The sequence below is a fragment of the Rhinoderma darwinii genome, chromosome 4 (assembly GCF_050947455.1).
Source record: "Rhinoderma darwinii isolate aRhiDar2 chromosome 4, aRhiDar2.hap1, whole genome shotgun sequence".
In the NCBI taxonomy this organism is placed as follows: Eukaryota; Metazoa; Chordata; class Amphibia; order Anura; family Rhinodermatidae; genus Rhinoderma; species Rhinoderma darwinii.
In genome coordinates, this window is record NC_134690.1 from 299,450,342 (window position 1) to 299,478,200 (window position 27,859).

Sequence of the window (27,859 nt, forward strand, 5' to 3'; positions counted from 1 at the left end):
TCCTCAAACAGCTACTAACACATTTTACACCAGCCCGAAAGTCTTTTTCTGTTCATGGATAGTCCCACTACCCATCTGTTCCAGAACTTATAAAAAAAAATCCCCCTTCCTCTTCGTGTCAAATATGATCTTTCTTAAAGCATCACTCTATTTACCTTATGGTAGCATTCTACATTCTGTGAGAAATCTATTGAGATCCATTTATAAGTCATAACCAATCTTGCCAGAAACAATCATTCTAATTAGTTTTCTACAACCACAGTCTTTCAGAAGATCGGAGGTACCGAAAATAAATAGCATCGGTTATAAACTAACCCCCAATCGATCCTTATCCCAAGATCCTTATCCCATTTTCTTTGTGATTTAATATGATTTCCTTCATCCCCTAAAAGGAATTTGTTATATAGTGAAGACAAAAGTCCTTTCTTACTTTTTAAACTTTCTAATGGTTGAAAAGGTGTAGTAGGAACGAACCATGATTTATATTTAATGGCCAAAAAGGTGTGTTTTATTTGAAAATATCTAAACAGTCCCTTAATCAGGGACCTTGTACAGTCTCTACTGCATTACCGTAAAAGTTTTTAGTTATGCATTATTAAATAAATATGACGTCCTTGTGATGTGATGCTTTTTCCAAAACAAAGAGTTCGGGATGCCGTCAAACTCACCAATATTCCTGTTGTCCCATTGAGGAGTGACTTCAATAAAGATATAAATTTTTTTCAATGAGATTGACCGCATCTCAGACCTGCTGCTGGTTATCATAAATAGTCCCAAATCAGGGGAATTCAGAAACCCGGATTCTAGAACTTCAAATATATTAGACCATTTGTCCCCTAGTGTTTTCAACAAAAATCTATTAGCCCCCAGGCCCTCCCAGTCCCGGAACTGTTGGAACTGAGAAACTAAAAAGTACTTCCTCCAATCAGGAAAGGCAAAGCCCGCTTTGGTAACCGGTAGGGATAAGAACAGAGTATTTAATGCAATTTTTTTTTTCCCCATTCCAAATCAGATTAATAGAGATAGCTTCTAGAGTTTTAAAAAATTTGCCCAGCAACTAAATCGGAAATTTGGAGAAAAAATGTAATATTTTAGGTAAAAAAAAACCTTTTCATCAGTGCAATTTTTGAAGCTTTTGGTCAATGGTAACTTATTCCGAGCTTTAACTTTCCCCCTCAAAGATGCAAACACAGGATTTTTATTCCACGTAATGTAGTCAACGGGATCCCTAGAAATTTTCACGCCTAAATATTCAAACACCTCAACAGAATTCAAGGAGGAAATCTGATTGGGGTTAACCTCGGCCGAGATATTCAACAAATTAGATTTTTGACAATCGATTTGAAGGCTAGCCTGCTCACCAAACTCTTGGTATAACCGAATTACATGGTCAACCGAAGATAAATCCCCTATAAACAGAAGAACATCTGCTTATAACGAGATTTTATCGACCTTATTACCCATTTGAAAACCTACTATATTCTCAGAGGTTCTTATCTTCGTTGCCAAAACCTCAATTACTAAAGAAGAGAGGGGATATAGGACAAACTTGCCGCACTCTCCTTTCTATGTTAAAGTAAGCTGATTTCTGATCTTTCATGCCTACTCTGGCCTGTTTGAGAGGATAGCACCCTTCTTAGCGTACACTTTCCCGTTGTAGCGTCCACGGCCATGGACCGCAGGGATTACTCACCCCCCCCCAATTGCCACAGCCATGGATCTGTGAGCGCTGGTCTTTTTCTGTTCGGGGGATAGTCCAACTACCCATCTGTTCCAGAACTTATATAAAAAAATCTCCCTTCTTCTTTACTTAGCGTCAAGTAATATGATCTTTCTTAAAACATCACTCTATTCACCTTATGGTAGCATTCTACATTCTGTGAGAAATCTATTGACATCCATTTATAAGTGATAACCAACATTGCCAGAAACAAACCACAGTCTTTCAGAAGACCGGAGGTGCCAAAAATAAATAGCATCGGTTATAAACTAAACCCCAATCTGTAACGGCTGCCATGCCGTTCGCTGCCTCCCTCACGGCCTCTGCTCCGGTTCCGGCATCCTCCATTACCACATGCTCATCCCGAGCTCCACTTACCCGATCCGGACGCTCTGCTGGTCCTGGACGGCATCAGGTAAGTGCATCCCTTATCTCCCTCCGCGGCCGTCATCCTCGATGTGCAGCTGGAGTCACTAGAGGGTGCTCGCGCTGACTCGTCCTGCCTTAAAGGGCCAGCGCACGCCTTAATTCCTAAGACTTCCTATTTAAGGTTCCTCCTTCCTTGCATCCATGCTTGTTCAACCAAGTTCCCCGTGAGTTTCCCTGTGCCCTGGTTCCTGGTTTCCGTCCCTTCTGCCTTTTGTCTGGATTTCCCGTTGCTGACCTCTGCCTGAACTTGACTATCCTTGCCTGCCGCCTGCCTTGACCTATTGCTATCCATACCCGTTACGCCACCTGCCACCTGCCTTGACCTATTGCTATCCATACCCGTTACGACGCCTGCCTTGACCTATTGATGCCATACTCATTACGACGTCTGCTGCCTGTCCTGACTTCTGCCTATCCATCCGACCTCCTCTACCCGCTGTGCCAAGCGTTGCCTGGGTTCCAAGCACCATCTCCCAGACGACACCGAGGATCCACTAACAAACCGGTGAGAACTGTTATACAATCGATCCCATTTTCTTTGTTATTCTTTGTTATTTAATATGATTTCCTTCGTAATAGGAATTTGTTATATAGTGAGGACAAAAGTCCTTTCTTACTTTTTAAACATTCCTCCCCAAGAGACGCCAGAGCTCACTTCCGCTCCGTTTCCTCTGTGTCCCATAGGGTGTGCGCGCACACTCATGCCTGGCCATAAAAGGCCAGCGAGCACATGAAAATAATCCCCTATTAGACAGTGGTCAACCTGGACTATAAGAAGTGCCCGGCACCTTTACTTGTTACCTGAGCGTTGTTGTGTTTACCCATGTTAGTCGCGCAAATGGTCCCTTAGTGTTATCCTGTTCCCGTACCTGCTACCTATATCCTGTATCCCGTGCTACCTTGTTCCTGTGTTAGTACAGCAAAAAGGTGAGGGGATGGCGGCCCTCCTCCGAGACTACTGACCTGACGAAGGGACCAGTCCGGTCCAGAAACGCGTCGTCTTCTCGATAAAAGATCTCCTAGATCCTATTCACTTGACTCCGTTCCTGATCTTCTTCAGCCTGGCGCCGATACCCGTAATTACACTGCATTTTTTTTCTTCACCTTCTGACTCTCACCTTGTTCCTGTGACTTAGAAAGTTTTAGTCGTGTTGTGCCACCGGTCACGCCTGCTGTCTTACACCACGCCTGGTGTCTGCTGTCAAGGTCCCATCTGAGCCTAGCCTTTGCTGCTGTCTGAACTAATACAGGTACCCTTGTGCTTGGATTATATATACATTGACTTTGTACACTGTTTGGCCAGCTGCTATCCTGGTACAGCGGTATGGTCCAGTGGGTCCACATACCCACAGTGTGACACCCGTATTGTAAATTAGCAAAAACTCTGCGGACGTTCTTTATCATAACCCTCCCCAGAATAAACCCAGTCTGGTCCAGGAGAATTATACTATTCATTACCTTATTCAGTCTGCCGGACAAAATCTTGGCCAACAGCTTGACATCAGTATTCAACAGTGAAATAGGCAAATACGATTTCGGCAAGAGAAAATTTGCTATTTGTTTGCCGTTTCCACTAAAATAGGGATTCATTTATCCTGGTATAACTGATATAGCTCAAATGCAATTCTATCTATCCCCACAGCTTTGTTACTTGGCGTTTCCAGCAAGGATGGTCTCAATTCCTCCGATATTCTCGGGTGATCTAACATTGATCTTTGTTCATTATCATTATTAGGGAATTCCATTCCATCCAGATAATTATCTAAGCGATCCTCTGAGTCTTTTAACCAACAGTGGTACAGGTCTTGATAGAATCCTCTGACTTCTTCTACTACTTCCCTAGCATCGTGAACAAGTTGTTCTTAATGGAGGAAACAGAATTAGAAGGCCGTTGGTTACTTACAATATGTGCCAAAAATGTACTTTATTTACTAGCCTTAAAATAGTATTGTTTGCAACTCAAAAAGATTTCTGATTGTGCTTCCTCCTGTATCAAGTTTTCATATTTCATTTGGAGACTTTCCATTGAGATTCGGTAGCTTCTGAAGGATTATCTACATATTTCCTTCTCGCCTCCTCCAGTTGTTTTTTTTAATAATATCTCTTTGAATATACTATGTTTTCTTAATATTTTGGTTTTTGAAAACTATTCCCCTAATGAATGCTTTTAGGGTATCCCATAATATCGCTGAATCCGGGTAACCCGAGTTGGTTTCCAGAAACACTGACAATTCATTATCTATCTTGCATAATGGTATTTTTACCAAGACTGATGGAAAAATCTTTTATACCTTACTAACCTGTCTTGCGCTCAGATCAAGATCAACCATAAGAGGATCATGGTCTGAGACACCATGTGGTTCATAAGACACTTTCTTTATATACTTCAACATTAGTTCAATTCTTGACATTACCTCCCTAGAACTTGTAAAGCATGACAATTTCTTAGCATGGGGGTTCTTCATTTGCCATATATCAAGCCAGCCCAATTCAGATGTTAAACCTATTAACTTAGTTGCTGACCTATGTGATATTATTGGATTTTTCCTGAATTTGTCTAACTCTGTATCCATGACTTCATTGAAATCTCCAAATATTAGGAAGGGGTATTTTGGTTTTGATATCAAATATTGCGAGACCACCTTGATCACACATGACGAAAAAGGGCCCCCCCTTTGTATACCACTGCAAGAACACAGGTTACTACATCAAAACATCCATATAGGATGATATACCTTCCTTCTGTATCGATAAGGGTATCCTAAATCTGAGCGTCTACTTTCCTATGTATTAATATGGAAACTTCCCTGGAAAAAAACGTGTATACAAAATGGTAAGACTAGGCTATCCAGCTAATTTTATCTTTGACCAAATGGGTCTCCTGAAGATATATAATGGTGGGGAGGTATTTCCTAATTAGATTAAAGATAGAGTACCTGTTTAGTCTTGCAGTGGCCCCCCTAATGTTCGATGACGCGACTTTCAGCATGGTTCTTCTTTATAAATGGCCTACCGAGGACAAAAATAATAAAAATAAAAAATCCTCTCTCTGTCTCCGCCTCCATTGCTGATTAAAATAAAATCGTAGTTTCTTCTTGGGAGATTTCTAATTTTGCTGGATATATACGCGAATATTTAATATTTTCCTTGAGCAATCTCCTTTTGGCCTGAAGAAAGCTCAGCCTGAGCTTATTTGTTGCCATAGAAAAGTCAATATAGATAGAGATCCGAGCCTCATTTAAAAAACAAATCTCCCTTTGTCCTCTTTTCCCGCAAAATTGCATCACGATCCCGATAACATAATAATTTTAACAAAATAGGCCTAGCGGAAGCCCCCGCTGATCTAGATTTGACTGGGAGCCGGTGGGCTCGTTCTACACAAAAAAATATAGAAAGGGACTCTGGTAATATATGTTCCAGAATCCATTCCTGCATACATTTTTCACAATATTTGTTTTCCACCCCTTCTGGGAATCCCACAAATTTCAGATTGTAACTTCTAGCTCTATCTTCCATATCGGTAAGCTTATTTTGTTATGTTACAGTTTGACATCTTGTTTATGTTCCGTAACCTCCGTTGATTGTACGCCCATAGAGTCCTCCAGGAGGGAAATTCTGTCCTCCGCTTCATCGATTCTATTGCGAATTCAACCCCATTCAACTGAACATGCAAGCCATTAACTTTACAGTTAGTTTCTTTAACTGTACTTAGTTTCTCCTGTAGTAGCAGAGGGTTATCCAGCCCTTAGGGTTCTGTTTGAGATGCTGGATTGGTATCTGAGGTGTCCACAATAATGGGTGAGACCACTTCTTCTCCTAAAGACCTTATAGATGTAGTACCTTTTATATCCTTGCTTAGGTGTTAAAGCAGGAAAAGTTTTTTTGTTTTTCCGTTTTAGGGATTCTGGTAGACCATTCCCCGATCTGCATTGAGAATTGCCCTATTAGGGCTGTTTTTTAGCCGGCATATTCAGGGCGTTTCATCTTCCCTATATAAAGACTCCACATCTCAGGAGCGGCTCGGCAGCAATGGAGGAACTCAGCAGCAGTGGAAATGTTCAGCAGCCATGGGAGAACTCCGCAACAATGAAAAGACTTAGCAGGGAAGGAGGAACTCTGCAGCAATAGAAGAGCACCACAGCAATGAAGGAGCTCAGCGGCATTGGAGGACTTTAGTAGCCATGGACCGCAACAACAGTAAAGTATCTCAACAATAATGGAGGAGATCAGCAGCCATAGAGGAACTCCACACCAACTCAGCCATAGAGGACCTCAGCAGCCATAGAGGAACTCCGCAGCCATAGAGGAACTCCGCAGCCATAGAGGAACTCTGAAGCGGTGGAGAAACTCTGAAGCGGTGGAGGAACTCTGCAGCGATGGAGGAACTCTGCAGCGATGGAGGGACTCTGCAGCGATGGAGGAATATTTAATAACAAAGTAAAAACAAACAGTATATACAAAGTGTATATACACTTTGCAAGTTTATTATTATTTTTTATTAAATCAATGTTTTAGGTCCTTATGAATATTTTTTAAATTGATTTCTTTAATATAAAAAGTTGCTTTGTTTTTCCAATACAGCTTCACTGTATCCTGTATACATAGTGTCGTTTGCTATTACCCTTCACTGGAAATAAGGGGCCTAGCCCAAACCCTGAAAGTCCCAGGCCATTACCCCTCCTTAACAAAATTTTATAGTAGGCACTATGCAATCTGGAAGGTAGCGTTTTCCTGATATCCGCCAGACTGCCAGATAGTGAAACTTGATTCATCACTATCGAGAACACGTTTCCACTGCTCCAGAGCCAAGTGTGCTTTACACCACTGGCGCATGGTGATCTGAGGGTTGTGTGCAGCCGTTGGATGACAGAAACCCATTTCCGTCAGTTCAGCCAATTCCGTCAGTTCGGCTAAACTGACGGCTCAGCTGAAAACGGGTCCTGTGTGTGTGTCTAGCACACAGGATTACAATAATGTCAATCACATCTAAATTGAACTGATGGCTCGGCTTAGTGGGTCCTGTGTGTGTCTAACGTACAGGACAAGCATAAAATTCGCTCATAGTGAACGATACAGCTTCTAAGTATGTGTAGTGTCCATGACCGCGGGCCGTCGGGTTTACTCAGCCCACGACGGCCGCAGCCATGAATCTGTGAGCACTGGCTCGCATCTCTTTCCTAGGAGACGCCAGCGCTCACTTCTGCTCCGGTCCGCTGTATCCCGTAGGGTGCGCGCACATGCTTGTGCCCGGCCTTAGGGCGAGCGCGCGCGCATTTGGAAATCATCCTTATCAACGACACATGATTTCCTGGATTATAAGAAGGGCCCTGCCCTTCTGATCCTTGCCTAAGTATTGTTAGTTTATTCCATGTCAGTCTTGCAAATGATCCTTTAGTGATATCCCGTTCCTGTTGTTACCCGTGCCCTGTTACCTGTATCCTGTTTCCCGTGCTGTGTTCTCGTTCCTGAGCCATTAGTGTTGGAGTTGTGTTTCACTTCATCTGCTGTCATCTACTACGTCCAGTGTGATCCACCAGGTCTGGTGCAACCTGCAGCACCTGCTATCATCCGCCACGTCTGGCATAACCTGCTGCACTCACCTCCATCTGTGCCAAAGCCTCGGATACTTTCTGGACTATTCAGGTACCCTAGTGCGGGACTTTGTATTGCTGGGGATAGACTACGTCAAATCATAGAGCAGGACAACAGTGCAGAAGCACGTGACATGTAAAAATCTCAAATGCTCTGCTGCATCACTTACTACAGTGTTCAAAACTGCCTCTGGAATTGGCATAAGCACAATAACTATGTGTTGGGAGCTTCAGAAAATGGGTTTCTGTGTTCCAATGGCTGCAAACAACCCTCAAATAACCAGGCGCCAGTGGGGTAAAGCACATGGGGTTCAGGAGCAGTGGAAACGTGTTCTCTATAGGGATGAATCAAGTTTCACTATCTGGCAGTCTGATGGACGAATGTGGGTTTTTCGGATACCAGGAAAATGCTACCTACCTGAATGCATAATGCCTACTGTAGAATTTGGTGAAGGAGGGATAATGGTCTGGGACTTTTTCAGGGTTTGGGCTAGGCCCCTTATTTCCATTGAAGGGTAATGTTAATTCTACAGCATAGAATGACATTTTAGACAATTGTATACTTCCATCTTTGTGGCAACCATTTGGGGAACGCCATTTCCTATTCCTGCATGACTGTGTGCCTCTGTGCACAAAATGAGGTCCACAAAGTCATGTTTCGTTAAGTTTGGTGTGGAGGAACTAAAGTGGCCTGTACACAGCCCTGACTACAACCCCATCAAAAACCTTTGGGTTAGTTACATAGATGACAAGGTGGAAAAAAGACACCGGTCCATCAAGTCAACCTTTAATCCTACTGTGTTTAGTCAGAAGAAAGGGACAAGCCCCTATGAGGTGGATGCCAATTGCCTCATTTGGGGAAATATTCCTTCCCCATTCCAATTTGGCATTCAGAATAATTTTCTGGATCAACAGCCCATCTCCAGAATCTAGCACCCATATATTTTAAGGCCCTGCTTGACTTGCTCAATTAATCAACCATAACAAAATCATGTGGCAGAAAGTTTCAAAGTCTCACTGCTCTCATAGTAAATAATCCCCATCTGAGATTATGCTGAAGCTTCTTGTTATGGTTGAATGGCCTAAGTGTAAAGGATCTCTGTACTGTCTATTTATACATTTGTACATTGTATTTTGTATTTAAACAGTTTTTTCTTTCTAAACTGAATAACACTACGTTTTATAACCTTTCTTGGTACTGCAATCTTAACACACGAGTACCTGTAAGAGTCCAGACAGACGCTTTGGCACAGATGATTTGTGGCACAGATGATGCTTGGATGTGGCGGATGACACTGGACGTGTCAGCTGACACTGGACGTGGCAGATGACACTGGATGTGGCAGATGGAACAACATGGGTACAGGCAGCAGGAACGGGTAACACTGGGAACTTGAAAACACTGGGAGACCATTTGCAAGACAAACTTTAGGTATACAACAACGATCAGGATCAAGTGGGCAGAGCCCTTTTTATAGTCCAGCAGCATTCTGGGCTAATTATTAGCTAATTATTAGCAACTGGACGCGTACTGACCCTTTAAGGCCGTGCACGCGCCCTGCGGGAAACAGTCTCAGAACCCGGAAGTCAGTGCTGGCGTCTCCCTGGAGGGAGATACCGCCGAGAACACAGGCGTCCATGGCCGCGCCGTCAGAGGGTAAGTCTGAACGACGGTCCGCAGCCATAGACGTTACAGAGGGAGAGGGCAAAACCCTTTTTATATAACAGAGTGTGTGCGGATTGGGTGGGGAACATACTACAGGTGTGCATGCTGGCCCTTTAAGGCTGGAAGTGCTGGCGTCTCTGGGGAAGGAGATGCCGGCAGCAGTCGAAAGGTCTGTATTTGTCACGTTTTGTTATGTTGAAGCCACGTGCTAAATTAAAAATAAAAATTCCTGTTATTCTGCACTCAATACCCCATAATGACAAAGTGAAAACAGAATGTTCATAATTTTTGCTAATTTAATGAAAAGTAAAAACTAAAATATTGCATTGACATAAGTATTCAGATGCCGGCAGAGTTCAAAGGTCTGCGATCCACGACCGCGGCCGTGACAAGCTGTATCAAAACACCATCTACCTCCTCAAAACACTGTTTTATTTGTCCTGATATGTCCTTCAAAGAAGAATTCTCTTTCTGTAATTTTTCTCCTCCATTTACCTCCATTTCCACTCCCTGCCTATTCTCTCCATCCTCATAATCACCACTATCTGGAGCACAGTTCCCAACAGCCCCTGTTTTGCTCAAATATCTCTCCATTCTATTCCATTCTGCTCTTTGCTTTTCTGATGGAGTAACATCTGATAATCTGCTCCAAGTGTTGGCTTTGTTTGCCTTTTTACAGGCCATAATTTAAGACACACATACAACCTACGACACACATACAACCTACTACTACTGACAAGCCCTACCACCAGGACTGATATTAATATTCCTAAGGCCCCATGCACAGGACTGTAAAAATTCCCCATGATTGTGGACCGTAATACGGCTCCAATTACGGTCCCATTCAGTTCTATTGGCCGCGGACACCTTTCTGCATCGCTACGGATAGGTGTCCGTGCCGTTGAACTGTAATCAATTGAATCTTTACAACTAATCAATGGATGAACGACTCTAATAATTAATAACTTTATGATGACGCTAACAGTTTAATAGTGTAAAATATATGAAGAAATTAATTTTATATGTATATATTATATATGCGTATATCTGTAAAACATAGATATATATGATTAAGTGATCAGAACTAATTAAATGATAAACAGCCTCACTGATCAGTGCAATTATTAAGGGGATCATATCTCTCTGAGGTTTTTATCCATGTTGCTACTTGTGGCCCATATTAATGCTTGTCTATCCACATATAATTTTTCCTAATGAAATGCCTCCATCTCTTGGCATCCAAATAGCCACTTTTTGGCATGCCCACCCTTTTGAGAATCTTAGTTGCATTCTTAACTGCCCAAATTTCATGTTCCATTTCATGGTTATCTTGGGGTCCAAATTACCTGGCCTTTGTCCTGATTTAGTGAAAGTAGTTCCCATAGCAACTGTCAAGGGTTGCGATCCCTAGCTTCAGTTCCTGCTATTTATAATCTTTTATGTCCTAGGCTATTTCAATTTTACTCATCAACAGCCAGTTCTTCCTGGGCAATAAGTTGGCAACTATATTCTCTGTTGAGTTCTAATTATTTTGTACTCTTGATAACTTAAGTAGAAGAATAAAAATTTTGCCGAAAATACCCCAAATACTATAGCTATCTATTCTTCGTACATTTAAGTCTCTGTTCCTGAATCTTCCTTAGAGAAACTATTAGCATGGGGGTGTTCAACATGATTCACCGACTGAGGCATATAAAATTTGGTGCTCCTAATAACTCAAAAATCTTTATCTATTGGGGTGGGACCACAAAACAAGGGAAAGCCTTAAAAGGTATGCATTTACTATAGGAGCTCCACCCCCCTACTCTTAATTAACAGTATCTGCATAGAGGTATCAATGGCTGTTAGTATAGCATTGGACAAACTGACTGACTCCTGACCCAATGCCCCCTTTCGGGTTGTACACTGGGAACTGCAGCAGCCTGAACCTTACTCACTTGGACAATTAAATGCCACTTCCAATAGACCCTCAGTATGGGTTGCTGCTGCAATTCCCTCTGTCACCCCTGTTGGGGTTAAGGTCTTTACATGAGCAGCACGAGAGCAGAGTCTCTACCCAACTAGGTTGGATATAACCTACACTCACATTCATACGCCTTTTTAATAATTATCAGCAGTTTTAGTAGCATTCATTTTGCACAAAATAAGAACAAACTTTAAATGATCTATCTGAGACCCCAATTCCTCCTCTGGACTGAGAACCGGAGCTCTTCCCCCAGGAAAAAGGGAGATAAGCGAGACAAAGGCTCACTTACCTGGGTTTGAATTTTCACCCCTTTGCCGAAGGAGAAGAACCTCTCCTTGTTCAGTCCAGTTGATGGGGATCTCGCTGGGGCCTCCAAATTATAGATTGGTTCTCCCAAGGCAGATCGACATGTGTACAGCCAGAGACAAACAGAGACCAGAACTAATCTGCTATCTGTAGAAGTCTGAGCTAAACCCAGCCCCTACCGTTTATCTTATACTCATCCTGTTGTTTACATGCAATCAATAAAATCGTAAATAACATAAGACAGTATTTGGCATATGTGGTAAGATTATGTTAGGAAACGTACGTCACTTTAAGGTTGTCATGACTACTAGCCTAGCTTCTGGGTGGCCCTAGTTTGAGATGCAGAGCCAATCTCATTTCTCTGTCTGCGACTGTTTGGAATCTTTGAACTGGACCTCGGCTTTGTCTTTGGATTTTCCCTCTGCTCACTGATTTGGACATTCTGCTCCCGGCTGGTTTTAACCTTTTGCAAGTCCTTGTACTCTTCTGTTTTGCGATTTGGACTTTTAGTATCTCCTAGTTGTGAACCCTGCTTGCTGATTACCCCTCTGTCTTGTCTGTTTTTCCATTCTTGTATTTCCTGCATTGCACCTCCTGTCCAACACTGTATTCTGTTAATGCAACCTGGGTTCTATGTGTCACGATCTGTGGGTATGTGGGCCCACTGGGCCGCACCGCCGTAGCGGTATAGCAGCTGGCCAAACAGGGTACAAAGTCAATGTCTATAGTTCGGATAAGGTACCTGTGACAATACAAACAGTACCTATGGTTTAGGATCAGATGGAACTCTGGCAGCAGGCAGACAACAGGTGCAGTGAAACACAGCAGGTGTAGTAGGCGACACAACACGACTCCAGCACTGTACAGCACAGGAACACTGTAGCACGGGAAACAGGATACAGGTAGCAGGAACGGGAACACTGGGAACTGGAAAACACTCAAGGGGCCATTAGCAAAGACTAACATGGGTATACACAACAAAGCTCAGGCAATGAGGAAAGGGGAAGGGCCCTTCTTATAGTCCAGGGTGATTTATGCTAATTGGAACATTACTCCAGGTGCGCGCCTACGGGATGCTGCAGAACGGGTCGGAAGTGAGCGCTGGCATCTCCTGAGGAGGAGATGGGGGCCAGCGCTCGCAGATCAATGGCTGCGGCCATCGGGAAGTGAGTAATCCCGACGGTCTGTGGCCATGGGTGTTGGCGCCCAGGGACTCTCCTCTGGAGGTAGGTGAGGTTCTTGTGGTCAGTGAAAATAAGGATGGGATGAGCTGCGCCCTCTAGTAGGTGTCTCCACTCCTCCAAGGCCAATTTGATGGCCAGTAACTCCCGATCTCCAATCGAGTAGTTGCGCTCTGCAGAAGAGAAAAGCTTGGAGTAATAGCCACATACCACTGTCTTGCCTTTGGGACCTCTCTGGAACAGAAGTGCGCCACCTCCAACGAAAACTGTAGAGATACATCAGGATGATGGAGGGTTGAGGCTGACGTGAAGGCATTCTTCAAGCTATTAAAGGCGGTCCCTGCCTCTGGAGTCCACACCTTGGTGATGCTGAGAATAAAATTAGCATGTCTTTTCCTCCCACACGGAACGCCGTAAAATTGAAAAAAAAAAACAAAAGATGAAGGAACTGCTGTTTTTTTTTCTGTTCTATCACACAAAGAATTTGTTTTTACGTTTTTCCGTACATTATATGGTACATTAAAGTGGTTTTCCCATCAGAGACATTTATGACATATCCACAAGATATGTCACAAATGTCAGATAGATGCGGGTCCCATCTCTGGGAGCCGCAACTATCTCTAGAACGAGGCCCCCTAAACCCCGTTCCACCTTTGTCTGTTCTCGCTGCCTCCCAGCCTCTTCATGGTTATATGGTCGGGAGTTCCGAAAACAGCGAAGCTCGCTGAGCTATGCTGTTTCTGTAACTCCCATAGTTGTGAATAGCAGTTACGGAAGCAGTGTAGCATGTGAGCTATGCTGTTTCCGTAACTACCATTCAGTTCTATGGGATTTACGAAAACAGCGTAGCTCAGAGAGATACGCTGTTTTGATAACTCCCGACCATGTAACCTTTTCCATGGTTAAAATTCAGTCGCAACACAGCGGCAAATTGGGGTTTAGGGGTCCCGTTCTAGAGGTTGGACCCGCATCTATCTGACATTTATGACATATCCTGTGGATGTGTCATAAATGTCTCTTATGGGAAAACCCTTTTAAATTATACCATTAAAAAATAAAACACATGCAAAAAACAAACTCTTATACGGCTATGTCCACCATGTAAAAAAAATTATGGCTCTTAGAAGGCGGGGAGAGAAAAGGGAACATACATAAATATGCTTGGCACAGTGATCACAGAGGAGAACTACAAATACCAGGAAAGCATGCACGGGAATCTGCTTACGTTAAAAACACTGTGCTTGCTCACACGGTGAGGAGGAGGTCAGAAGTCTCCTAATCATTAAATGGGCAGTTGCTATGTGAATATTTTATTGTATTACATTTCAATGCGACTGTTTAACAGCCATCATCACAACACAACCAGAAAAGCAAACCAAGTTTTTATAATTATTTACCTATTTACTTTTTTGGCATCTGAAAAACCTAAGGCCTCATGCACACAACCGTAAAAACACCCGTTATTGCGGGTCGTAATTACGACCCGCAATAACGGGCCCATAGACTTCTGTTAGTCACGGGTACCTTCCCGTTTTCTCACGGGAAGGTGCCCGTGCCGTTAAAAAAATAGAACATGTTCTATTTTTTCATTTTACGGGCCGTGCTCCTATACTTTATAATGGGAGCACGACTCGCAAAAGCGGCCGCTTGCCCGTGGCCGGCCGTGCCCGCCCGTGCTCGTAATTACGAGTCGGAATTACGAGCACGGTCGTGCGCATGAGGCCTCACAGATACATTTTTAATGTCTAAGGCTTCATTCACATCTGCGTCGGAGGCTCCGTTAGGGGCCTCCATTGCAGATCAGGCAGGGTTTACCGGAGATTACCGGAGACCATAACGCAGCATGCTAATGGGTTCTGTCGGCAACCGGCGGTGTCTGTTGTGCAACTGAACCATTTGTTCCAATATTCCCTTGTTCTGCTCCTCTGATGGAGCAGAACAACGGAATGGCACAACGCAGGTGAACCCAGCCTTAATTGTTTATTATGTGTTATTTTATTTTTAGGTGTAATAAATGTTTTCGAATACCATCTGCGGTCTATTTTTGTCTTCATTGGAAACAAAGCAAGGTTTATCAGGCAGCTGTGTAATTAGTGGAAAGCACCAGGGTGACAGATATTTTATAATATACACATTTATTTTATCATATTCAATGAGGAAATTAAAATTGATAAGATACATGAATTAAGAGAATTGATGCAATCTATTTAAAAGGGTTGTCTCATCTGGGCGCCCCCTTCTTTAAATAAGAACCCACTGGTGATCACCTGATCACCTTTGGTCCTGCAGCTCAACCTCACAGAGATCAGCTGTTAATACCAGGTGCAGCTGCATGTGGACACACATTTCTCCTGCAGTGGTTGTTGCAGGAACAGTGTGGTATTCACATGGTGTGGTTTTGCCGTGTGTTTTTTTTTTTTTGTTGCATGGCTGAAAACGCACCAAAAAAAAATGTATGCAAAACCCCCGTGTGAATACACTCTTACACGGTGCCAATTTAAATGAATAGGCGACCATGTAAAATATGGTGATGCCAAGTTCTACACAGCTTCTCTTTATAGTGTCTCTCAGCTCTGTTTGTCCCCCTCTATAACATCCATATGGCCTTATAGGGTATATGGACAGGGTTGCCCTAATTGGACACCCCTTTAAGCCAAACCTCCATATTAAAAGTGCATCAGTAAAAAATACTGTGTTAGGAGCAACACCACAGGGAGGCAGATAGCAGCACACAACAAATATTTTGAGAAGTGTTCCTTCGTATAGGTGCACTACTGCTTGCATTTATCTATTATATATTTAAGAATCCACGAGATTCAGTTGACTACATATGAAGAACAAAACAGAAGAAATATATAATTTGTTAAACGCATATTTACATACCATTGAATGTCAATTTAAAGCTGCAGAGAAATCTGGAACATTTAGATCTCTTATGTCAATATTCTTATGCAGGAAGAACGTGCTCGCAAAGAAGAAAAGGAAAATAGCAGAAGAGCCGAGGAAGATAACAAGAAAAAGAAGGCATTATCAAACATGCTTCACTTTGGTGGCTATCTTCAAAAGGTATAGAAACATTATCATTTCATCGGTAGGCATCAGGGACCATAATGTTATGATTTTTTTGTCTTATAATATTACCTTTTGTCTAATATTATTAAGTATTTTTGTCAATGGGTCTGACATAAGAGCATGGGGATTCCGGCATCTCAAAGCCCCTAACATCACTGTCCTGGTAATATATGGACAGTGACTTCAGGGGCTCCTCCAGGAGCGGATTCCCCGGCCAGGGATTCAAATTTTTAATGAGTTCCCTGTTTTCCGGACAAACAACATACGCGCCTTGGGGTGGGGCATCGCTGTGTTTTGTGGTGTATCGTGCCATGGAAAATTATTCTAATAATAAAATAAAACAATTACGATATTCCAAATACACTCTATAGTAAAGTGGACACTAAATAAAGAAATTCCCTGTCCAGAATATTTAAGTGTGGATTTCCACACTACGTATATAATTACATAAGAATACATACCTACCTATCTACCCAACACATTATATTAAACTCACCCATTGCGTATAGACCTATATGCGCACATTCAATATCCTAAGCCTGCTCAGCCCATTTAGTTACACTCTGCACTGTGAGAAGGGTGGGGGACAGTGCGGCGTGCGCAGTAAGCCACGACAAATCTACCGGCTAATTCAGAGATTTGGTGACAGAACCAAGCGCAGTACATAAATACTGCACCAGAACCAAGCTCATACATATATACAGCACCAGAACCAAGCTCAATACATAAATGCAACACCAGAACAAAGCTCAGTACTTAAATACAACACCAGAACAAAGCTCAGTACATAAATACAACACCAGATCCAAGCTCAGTATCACGGTCTGTGGGTATGTGGAGCCACTAGGCCGCACCACCGTAGGAGGCAGCTGGCCAAACAGAGCACGCAATCAATAGAAAGTCCAGCACAGGGGTACCTAAATAGTCCAGACAGTGGCAGAGGCTTTAGCATGAATGGGGCTTGATGTGGCGGATGACAGTAGGTGCGGCAGGTTGCACCAGACGTGGCGGACGGCAGTAGATGCAGTAGGATACGACTCCAACACTAGACAGACTCAGGAACAAAGCATGGCACGGAATACAAGATAAAGGTGGCAGGGCACGGGAACACTGGGAACAGGATAACACTGAGGGACCATTTTCAAAGACTAACATGGGAATTACTAACAACGCTCAGGTGGGGAGTGAAGGGGCAGGGCCCCTTACGTAGTCCAGAGTGATTGGGGTTCATTTAAAATATAATGCACGCGCACCCTACAGGACAGTGCCGAGTGGAGAGGAAGTGAGTGCTGGCCTCTTTTGGGGGGTTTCCATTGTTTTGGTCCCTCCTGTGCATTGCAAACGCAACACGGCACTAAAAAGTATTCCAGCAAAATCAGAAATGCAAAATCCAAATGGTTCTCCTTCCCTTCTGAGCCCTGCAATGGGTCCAAACAGTAGTTTATTACCACATATGGGGTATTGCTATAATCGGGAGAAATTGCTGTGCATATGTTGGAGTGTTTTTTCTCCTTTGTTCCTTGTAAAAATTAAACATTTCTACGTTTTTTAAGAAAAAAAAGTAGATTTTCATCTTCACATACTAATGCAAATAAATTTAGCAAAAAACTGTGGGTTCAAAATGCTAACTATACCCCTAGATAAATTCCTTGAGGGGTATAGTTTCCAAAATGGGGTCACTTTTGGGGGGTCTTTACAGTTTTGGTGCCACAAAACCTCTTCAAACCAGACATGGTGCCTAAAATATATTCAAAAAAAAAGAAGGCCCCAAAATCCACTAGGTGCTCCTTTGCTTCTGAGGCCTGTGTTTCAGTCCATTAGCACACTAGGGCCACATGTGGGATATTTCTAAAAACTGCAGAATCTGGGCAATAAATAATGAGTTGCATTTCTCAGGTAAAATCTTCTGTGGTACAGAAATTTTTTACTACAAATGAATTTTGGCAAAAAAAAAACTATGAAATGTGTAAATTTCACCTCTACATTGCTTTAATTCCTGTGACACTCCTAAAGGGTTAAAACACTTTTTGAATGCTGTTTTGAATACTTTGAGGGGTTCAGTTCTCAAAATGGGGTGATTTATGAGGACTTTATAATAAATAAGGCCCTCAAATTTACTTCAGGACTGCACTGTTCCTGAAAAAATAGCCTTTTGAAATTTTCTTGAAAATATGAGAAATTGCTGCTAAAGTTCTAAGCCTTGTAACGTCCTAGAAAAATGAATGTTCAAAAAACGATGCAAACATAAAGTAGACATATGGGAAATGTAATCTAGTATCTATTTTGTTTGGTATTGCTATCTGTTTTACAAGCACATATATTTATAGTTCAAAAAATGCTAATTTAGCAAATTAACAAACCATCGTTAGGCTGAAAAAAATGAAGAAATCCATCAGAGAGACCGCACAAATGCTAGGAGTGGCCAAATCAACAGTTTGGTACATTCTTGAAAACAAAAGAGCACACTGGTGATCTCGTGAACTCCAAAAGGCCTGGACGTCCACAGAAGATGACAGTGGTGGATGATCACAGATTCCTTTCCATGGAGAAGAAAAACCCCTTCACAACATCTACCCAAGTGAAGAACACTCTCCTGGAAGTAGGTGTATCAGTATCTAAGTCCACCATAAAGAGAAGACTTCATTAGAGCAAATACAGAGGGTTCACCACAAGGTGCAAACCATTAATCCGCCTCAAAAATAGAAAGGCCAGATTAGATTTTGCCAAACAACATGTAAAGAAGAAAGCCTAGTTCTGTAACAGCATTCTTTGTACAGATGAAACTAAGATCAACCTGTAGCAGAATGATGGGAGGACGAAAGTATGGAGAAGACTTGGAATGGCTCATGATCCAAAGCACACCACATCCTCTGTAAAACATGGTGGAGGCAGTGTGATGGCATGGTCATGCATGGCTGCCAAAGGCACTGGGTCACTAGTGTTTATTGATGATGTGACTGAAGACAGAAGCAGCCGGATGATTTCTGAAGTGCTCAAAGATATACTTTCTGCTCAGATTCAACTAAATGCAGCAAGGTTGATTGGACGTCACTTCACAGTACAGATGGAAAATGACTCAAAACCTACTGCGAAATCAACACAGGAGTTTTTTTTTTAAGGCAAAGGAGTGGAATATTCTGCAATGGCCAAGTCACTCACCAGTTCTCAACCCGATCGAGTATGCATTTAATTTGCTTAACCCCTTAACAATGGTTATATCCATCGCAAGCAGGTGTTAATTTCCGCATAGCGACAGATATATCTGTCAATCTGTTCGGGTGGGAACTGCCAGTGTACTCACGCGATCAGCGGCAGGATCATGGCTGATATACACAGCCTGGCTCCTACTCCAACTGCCGGAATCAATCCGATTCCAGCAGTTTAACCCATTAGATGCTGCTGTAAGTAGCGACAGCAACATATAATGTGTTTGAAAAAAAAAAATTACAGTAAAAATAAAATAAAACCACTTTTTTTCCCAAAAAAGTTTTATTTAGTAAAAGTGTAAGAATAAAACCACATACAAATATATGGTATCGCCGCAATCGTACCGACTTAAACAATAAAGTTAACACATTAATTAAACCGCCGGGTGAACGGCGTCCAATAAATCAAAAAACAATGGCAAAAGTATGTTTTTTTTTTCTCCCATTCCCACCATAAAAAACTACTATAAAAGTTAATCAATAAGTCCCATGGACCCCAAAATACTATCAGTAAAAACTACACCTTGTCCCACAAAAAACAAGCCTACATATGGCTACATCGACGGAAAAATAAAAAAGTTACGGCTCTTGAAATGTGACAATTCTAAAACAAGTATTTATTTTTTTCTTTTTTTTCTTAAAGGGAATGTGTTGCCAGAAAAACATGTTTTTTTTTTAAAAATTAAACATTTAGTGTGTGGGTGATTAAACATTGTTCAAATTTTTTTTTTTTTTTTTCGCGAGTCAGGAAATATTATAAATTATTTCTAATTTATAATACTACCCATTTTTGGTCACTAGATGGAGCTAGTTCCCAAAATTGCAGCATTGCAACATTGGGTTAAAAGCCCTCGCTCTAGTGAGCTCTCAGCTTCCCCCCCTCCTTTATCCTGGCTAGTGCCGGGATAAACGAGGGGTTTGAACGGTGTAACCTCCTACACTGTGTGTCGCCATTTTTTGAGCTAACACACAGCGTAGTAGGTTTACATACAGTAGTAAACACACAAACACGAACATACATTGAAAGCTCTTACCTGCTCCTGCCGCCGCGGCTCCCTCCGGCCCGTCCGCTCCGTTTGCTGCCGCTGGTCCAAGTGCACAAATCCGGAAGCCGCGACCGGAAGTAGTAATATTACTGTCCGGCCGCGACTTCCGGTCCACAGGAAAATGGCGCCGGACGGCGCCAATTTCGAATTGGACTGTGTGGGAGCGGCGCATGCGCAGTTCCCACACAGACGCCGTACACGGAAGTCAATGGGACGGGAGCCGTTCACAGTCCCTATGGGACTGTGGCTGCCGTGTTCCATGTCTGTATGTGTCGTTAATCGACACAGACAGAAATGGAACAAAAAATGGCAGCCCCCATAGGGAAGAAAAAGTGTAAAAATAAGAAAAAGTAAAACACAAACACACAAATGAATATAAACGTTTTTAATAAAGCACTAACATCTTTAACATATAAAAAAATAATTGGTGATGACACTGTTCCTTTAAAAAGGGTTTTTAGTTTGCAAACGTAGGAAAACATAAAACCTTTATATATTTGGTATCCCCGTAATTGTGCCGACTGATAGAATAGAGGTAACATGTTATTTATGCCGCATAGTGAGCGGCGTAAATTTATAACGTGAAAACAACGCTGGAATAGATATTTATTTTCAATTCTTTCCTAAAATAATGTTAATAAAAGTTAATCTATATATTCTAAGCACCCAAAAATGGTGCAATAGAAAAACACAACTCGCCCCGTAAAAAACAAGCACTTATACAGCTATGTCGTCAGAATAAAAAAAAAGTTACGACTCTTAGCATGCAACAGTGAAAAAAACAAAAAATAATCCTTGGTCATTAACCCCTTTAGGACGCAGCCTGTTTTGACCTTGTGGCACAGATGATTTATTCAAATCTGACGTGTCACTTTATGTGGTAATAACTTGGGAATGCTTTTACCTATCAAAGCGATTGATTTCTCGTGACATATTGTACTTTATGATAGTGGAAAAATGTGGTCGATAAATTCAATATTTATTCGTGAGAAACACCAAAATTTAGAGAAAATGTGCAAAAATTTTTGCATCTTTCTACATTTAAATGTATCTGCTTGTAAAACAGATAGTAATACCACACAAAATAGTCATTAGTTAACATTTCCCATATGTCTACTTTTATGTTTGCATCGTTTTTTGAACGTCCTTTTATTTTTCTAGGACGTTACAAGGCTTAGAAAATGAGCAGCAATTTCTCACATTTTCAAGAAAATTTCAAAAGGCCATTTTTACAGGTACCAGTTTAGTTGTGAAGTGGTTTTGAGGGCTTTATATATTAGAATCACCCAATAAATCACCCCATTTTAAAAACTGCACACCTCAAAGTATTCAAAACAGCATTCAGAAAGTTTCTTAACCCTTTAGGCGTTTCACAGGAAATAAAGAATTGTAGAGGGGAAATTAACAAATTTTCTTTTTTTTTTGCCGAAATTCATTTGTAATAAAAAAAAATCCTCTAACAAAGAAGGTTTTACCAGAGAAATACAACTCAATATTTATTCTCCAGGTCCTGCAGTTTTTAGGAATATCCCACATGTGGCCCTAGTGCCCTAATGGACCGAAACACCGGCCTCAGAAGCAAAAGAGCACCTACAGGATTTTGGGGCCTTCTTATTTTTAGGTTATATTTTAGGCACTATGTCGGGTTTGAAGAGGTCTTGTGGTGCTAAAACAGTGGAAACCCACCAAAATTGACCCCATTTTGGAAACTAGACCCCTCAAGGCAGGGGCGTAACTAGGAAAGACTGGGCCCCATAGCAAACTTTTGACTGGGGCCCCCCCTCTGCTGGGTATCACACAACCCCCCCTTGTAGATAGTGCCTCCCGATAGATTCCACCACACAGCACCCCCTATAGATAGCACCATACACAGCCCCCTGTAGAAAACGCCTTACAGCCCCCCTGTAGATAACGTCTTACAGCCCCAAATCCCCCCTGTAGATAACGCCATACAGCCCCCCTGTAGATAACGTCATACAGCCCCCTGTAGATAACGCCATACAAGCCCCCCTGTAGATAACGCCATACAGCCCCCCTGTAGATAATGCCATACAGCCCCCTGTAGATAACGTCTTACAGCCCCAAATCCCCCTGTAGATAACGCCATACAGACACCCCCCTGTAGATAATGCCATACAGACCCCCCTGTAGATAAAGCCATAGAGTCCCCCTGTAGATATACCCATACAGACCCCCCTGTAGATAACACCATACAGACCCCCCTGTAATTAACACCATACAGAATCCCCCTGTAGATAACGCCATATAGCCCCTCCCCCCCAAAAAAACAACGGTCTATAGTTTGTCCTACAAAAGACATGCATACCCTATCCAACGGATAGGGGATACATGTATGACCGCTGGTAGCGATAAGGAGAACGGGGGACCGAAAGTCCCCCGAAGTTCTAAATGACAAACCTCAGACTTCGGGCGTCTGCGCAGTTCAATAAAAACGAAAGGAGCGCTGGTCACGCATGCGCACAAGCGCGACCGCTGCGCAAGCCATTTCTATGGAGCTGTAGACAGACCCTGGAAGTCCGAGATTTGTCATGGAGAACTTCGGGGGACTTTCGGTCCCCCGTTCTCCTTATCGCTGGGCGTCCCAGCGATCACACATGTATCCCCTATCCTGTGGATAGGGGATGCATGTCTTTTGTAGGAACAAGCCCTTCAGTGGCGTCGCACTGTAGCAGCCATAGCAGCTGCTAGCGGAGCCTCCGGCCATGGGGTAGCCGCGGTAGTTACGCCACTGCCTCAAGGAATTTATCTAGGGGTATAGTTAGCATTTTGATCCCACATGTATTTTGCTATATTTATTGGAGTTAGTCTGTGAAAATGAAAATCTACTTTATTTCTGAAAAAACAGAAATTTGTAATATTTACATGGAATAAGGAAGAAACTGCACCCCAAAATTTGTAAAGCAATTTCTCCAGATTACGGAAATACCCCATATGTGGTAACAAACTGCTGATTGGACCCACAGCAGGGCTCCGAAGGGAGGGAGCGCCATTTGTATTTTTGAGCGCAGATTTTGCTGGATTGGTTTTTAGTGCCATATCGTGATTGCAACGCCCGGGAGGGAACAAAACAGTGGAAACACCCCAAAAATGACCCCATTTGGGAAACGTCACCACTCAAGGAATTTTTCTAGGGGTATAGTAAGCATTTATACCACATAGGTTTTTGCAGAATTTAGTAGAATTAGGCCGTGAAAATGAATATAAACATTTTTGTCCACTAAAATGTTGCATATTTTTCATTTTCACAAGAGATAAAGGAGAAAAAGTCGCCCTAAATTTCTAACGCAATCTCTCCCGAGTATAACAATACCCCACATGTGGTAATAATTTTTTTTTTTAATAGAAATTAATTAACCTTTGCAGGACTGATCCTTTTTTGCTTTTCCATTTTAGTTTGTCACTCCCCGCTTTCCAAATGCCATAACTTTTTTATTTTTCTATGAATTGAGCGGTGTGAGGGCTTATTTTTGGCAGGACGAGTTTTAGCTTTTATTGGTACCATTTTTTGGTACATACAACTTTTTGATCACTTTATATTACATTTTATTTAGAGCTTTGGTGACCAAAAAGCAGTGATATTGGCGTTTTAAATTCTTTATTTCTTACGGCGTTCATAATGCGCTATAAATTACAACTTTATTCTGCGGGTGGGTACGATTAGGGCGATACCATATGTATATAGTTTTTTTATGTTTTGCAGCGTTTGCACAATAAAATCACTTCTTTATAAAATAATTAATTTTCTGTATCACCATATTCTGAGAGCCGTAACGTTTTTATTCTTCAGTCAAAAAAGCGGTGTAAGGGCTTGTTTTTTGCGGGACGGACGGTAGTTTTTATTGGTACTATTTTGGAGTACATGCGACTTTTTGATCACTTTTTATTCTATATTTTGGGAGGGGTGGTGCAAAAAATAGTGATTCTGGCATTGTTTTGTTTGTTTTTTTGCGGCGTTCACCGTGCGGTAAAAATAACATTATAGTTTTATAGATTGGGTCATTACGAACGCGGTGATACCAAATATGTGTACTATTTTTCAAAGTTTTCATTTTTTTCCTATAATAAGAGACTTACTATAGGAAAAAAAAATCTTTTATTTTTACACTTTTGTAAAACCTATTTATTAACTTTTTTTTTACTTTTTTCTTTACTTTTTACACTTTCTTTTTTTACCTGCAGCTCTGATCGCTGCTAGAAGACATTACACTACCTAGGTAGTGTAATGTATTCCAACTGTCAGTGTGGGCTGGTCCTCATAGGCTTCCATACATGGCAGACCCGGAGGCCGTTGTCTGGCCCCGGGTGCCATCTCAAGCATCAGCAGCCCCCACAATGGCATGGGGGCTGCTGATGTGCTACAAACCCCCTACATGTGGAGATCGCAATCGAGCTCCGCATTTAACGGGTTAATTGCCGAAATCAGCTGCAATGAGCCGCTGATCGGCAACAGTGGAGTGTCAGCTGTCAGGGACAGCGAACGTCCCGGTTCCCGATGCACACTGTCACAGACACTGTCGCCGACAGTGTGCATCGCGAACGGCAGTGACGTCATGTCACTCTGACAGGAAGTCGGAAGTCTATCAGGAGGCTGGTCCTGATAGGCTTCCGTACATGGCAGACACGGAGGCCATTACTTGGCCTCCGGTCGCCATGCTAGCCATCTGCAAACCTCACGATTTCATTGTGAGATCTGCCGATGTGCTATAAACCAGCGGAAATAAGCCGCTGATCGGCATACAGTGGAGTGTCAGCTGTCAGGGACAGCTGGCTTCCCGGTTCCCGGTGCACACTATCGCCGACAGTGTGCACCAGGAACTGCGCAGTAACTGTACGTCCCCGTGCGCTAAGACACTGGCCACCCGGACGTACAGTTATGTCGTGGTGCGCCTAGGGGTTAACGTGCAAAATGGCCTGATCATTAAGGGGTTAAAGGGGTTGACCACTATCAGCATACAATTTCAAAAGTGCCCCCAGGCAATAAAGAAAGCCCTGATGAATTGTAATGGGGATAAATAAAGTAAATAATAATCATTTATGTAGCCTCTCCACCTTACCATAGTCCAGTAGCAGTGTGCTATCCGCAGGCTTGTGTGGGTGGGAAAAGTAAAAAATGAAAGTAAAAGTCCCAGCATGCATCATTGCCAGCACAGTACATCCTTCTCTGCCTGTCATCTTGTGAGAAAAACACCTCAGTCACCGGCTGCTTCACTTCAGCTACCACTGTACAGCTGTATAGTAAAGTGTACCTCGCTGTACATTTCAACAGTATCAAAGAAATGGTACAATTCCCCCATTCCCATATCTGAATAAAGATTTATCATATCAATATGTGTGTAGGTATGTATATATATGTGTGTGTGTGTGTGTGTGTGTGTGTATGTGTGTATGTATATATATATATATATATATATATATCTCCCATACTAGGATTGTATGGGATGTTATATTGATATATAGGTCAGAGCCATGTTATAAATAGTGTGATACATTATGTATAGCTGTATTACACTATATATAACATGGCTCTGACCTATATAACAATATAAAGACTCTTATGGGTAAGTTTTAGTCAAATGGGTTTAGTCGTCCCCCCCACCCTCACACTGCCGTTCAGCACTTTGCGATCTTCCTGAACTGACAGAAAGATCGCACATGCGCATGAAAGTGGATGCCGCCTGTATCCAGTGCGCTTGCGCTGTTCCCGGACAAATCTGAAACCAGCGCAAGCACAGGAGGACCGGAAGTTTGTGATAGTTCAGGCATGGACGTGCTCTGTTATTTGCCTCTCCATACCATGAGCTGGGATGGACGAGGCGGCATGACGGCAGGGAAAAGGATTTTCTTCACCTGGGGGCGTGGCTTGCCAGAACAGAAGAATAAGGCAGAAAAACTGAAGAAAGTATATTGGCAAGTACAGGGCCGGCCTTAAGTGTGATGGCGCCCTATGCGGGACTCTATATTGCCGCCCCCTACACCAAAACAAAAAATTAACCACATATATAGACATGCACATACTTGAACATATATACTGTACATACTGTGACAGACCATGTGGAGAGGTTGTGGATGGGGTCTATATTTCCCCAAGATTTGTGTCTTCTGCTATCTGAAAACAACCAGGGACTAAATTCAGCAGAGAATGTGGTTCTCCCTCTGCAATAGGTTTATCTAAAACCTGGAAAAGGGCCTGGTTGTTGGAGTGGGGAGAGATGGGTGGGTCCCCACTCCATCCACACAGTCCTGGTCTTGGGCTGTCTAGCTATTAATCAGGGGTCAGGTGTGATAGCCCTTTAAAAAGGCTGCAGTTCAGTCACACTCTCTCCCAGCCTGGGGAGAGGAGCTTGTGAGAGCAAACCGACTGCATTCATAACAGGTTGTATGGTCTGCATGGTTTATGGTGCCAGGCATTAGGCCTGAACTGTATTAGTTAGGATACCTGACTGTATAGTTAGTGCCGGACAGGCATAGAGCTTTCTTTTATTTGTTTTCTTTTTATTCATGTACAACCTGTAAATAAAACTGGCTGAGGCCAGTAGTACCACATCTTTGCTGTGCGGACTGAAATTTACTGGCGTGTTTGATATTGAGTGCCCGTCTGCCCCAGGAGACGACTGTCCCGCTACCTAATCCCCTTACAATACATAAAGACATATATTTAGACATACAGGCAAATATATATATATACACACATCTGGAATATATACATACAGGTAAATATATAGACGTACAAACACATATACACACACAAACACCGTCAGATAAATACACAGACAGAAACATATACAAATATATAAAAGGCACATATATATAAGCACAAAGACACATTCGAAAACAGACCCATATATACCCAGTACAGATAATGTTGTAGATTTCATGTTAAGCCCTATGTAACACCACAGATAACACACAGTAATAACTGAGTACAGATAATGTAGGAGACGTTACCTGCAGTCCTATGTAACACCGCAGATAACACACTTAGTTATAACTCTCTGATTACAGATAATGTAGTAGACGTTACCTGCAGTCCCATGAAACATCACAGATAACACACAGTGATAACTCTCCGAGTACAAATAATGTAGTAGACGTTACCTGCAGTCCTATGTAACACCACAGATAACACAGTGATAGCTCTCTGAGTACAGATAATGTCGTAGATGATAACTATACCCACAGACACATATAAACACACACAGAGGCATTTATATAATGGCAGCAGTGTATATAAGGGGCAGCAGTGTATATAAGGGGCAGCAGGGTATATAAGGGGCAGCAGAGTATATAGGAGGCAGAAGGATATATAGGGGGCAGCAGGATATATAGGGGGCAGCAGGGTATATAGGAGGCAGAAGGTTATATAAGGAGCAGCATGATATATAGGGGCAGCAGGGTATATAGGAGGCAGCACAGATATATTTGTTTTATCTGTTCTACTTTAATATTAAACACACACTTTTACAAAGAGACATAAACACATGCAGAGAGACACACACACACACACACACACACACACACACTCTGTAACATACAAACACAGAGACACATACTGTATACACAGAGACACACACACACACACACACACACATTGTAACATATACACATACAAACACAGAGAAACATACTGTATACACACAGAGACATACACAGAGACA

General features: G+C 42.3%; 1 protein-coding gene across 1 annotated transcript in view; it reads left to right on the forward strand.

Annotated features, from left to right (window-relative positions):
* The window catches only part of LOC142760544 (troponin T, cardiac muscle-like), a 200,045-nt gene that overhangs the window by 125,390 nt on the left and 46,796 nt on the right, over positions 1 to 27,859 (forward strand). Inside the window, exon 6 of the mRNA XM_075863736.1 lies at positions 15,815 to 15,925. Within this exon, the coding sequence (XP_075719851.1) occupies positions 15,815 to 15,925 (111 nt within the window). The remainder of the gene's footprint in view (positions 1 to 15,814; positions 15,926 to 27,859) is intronic.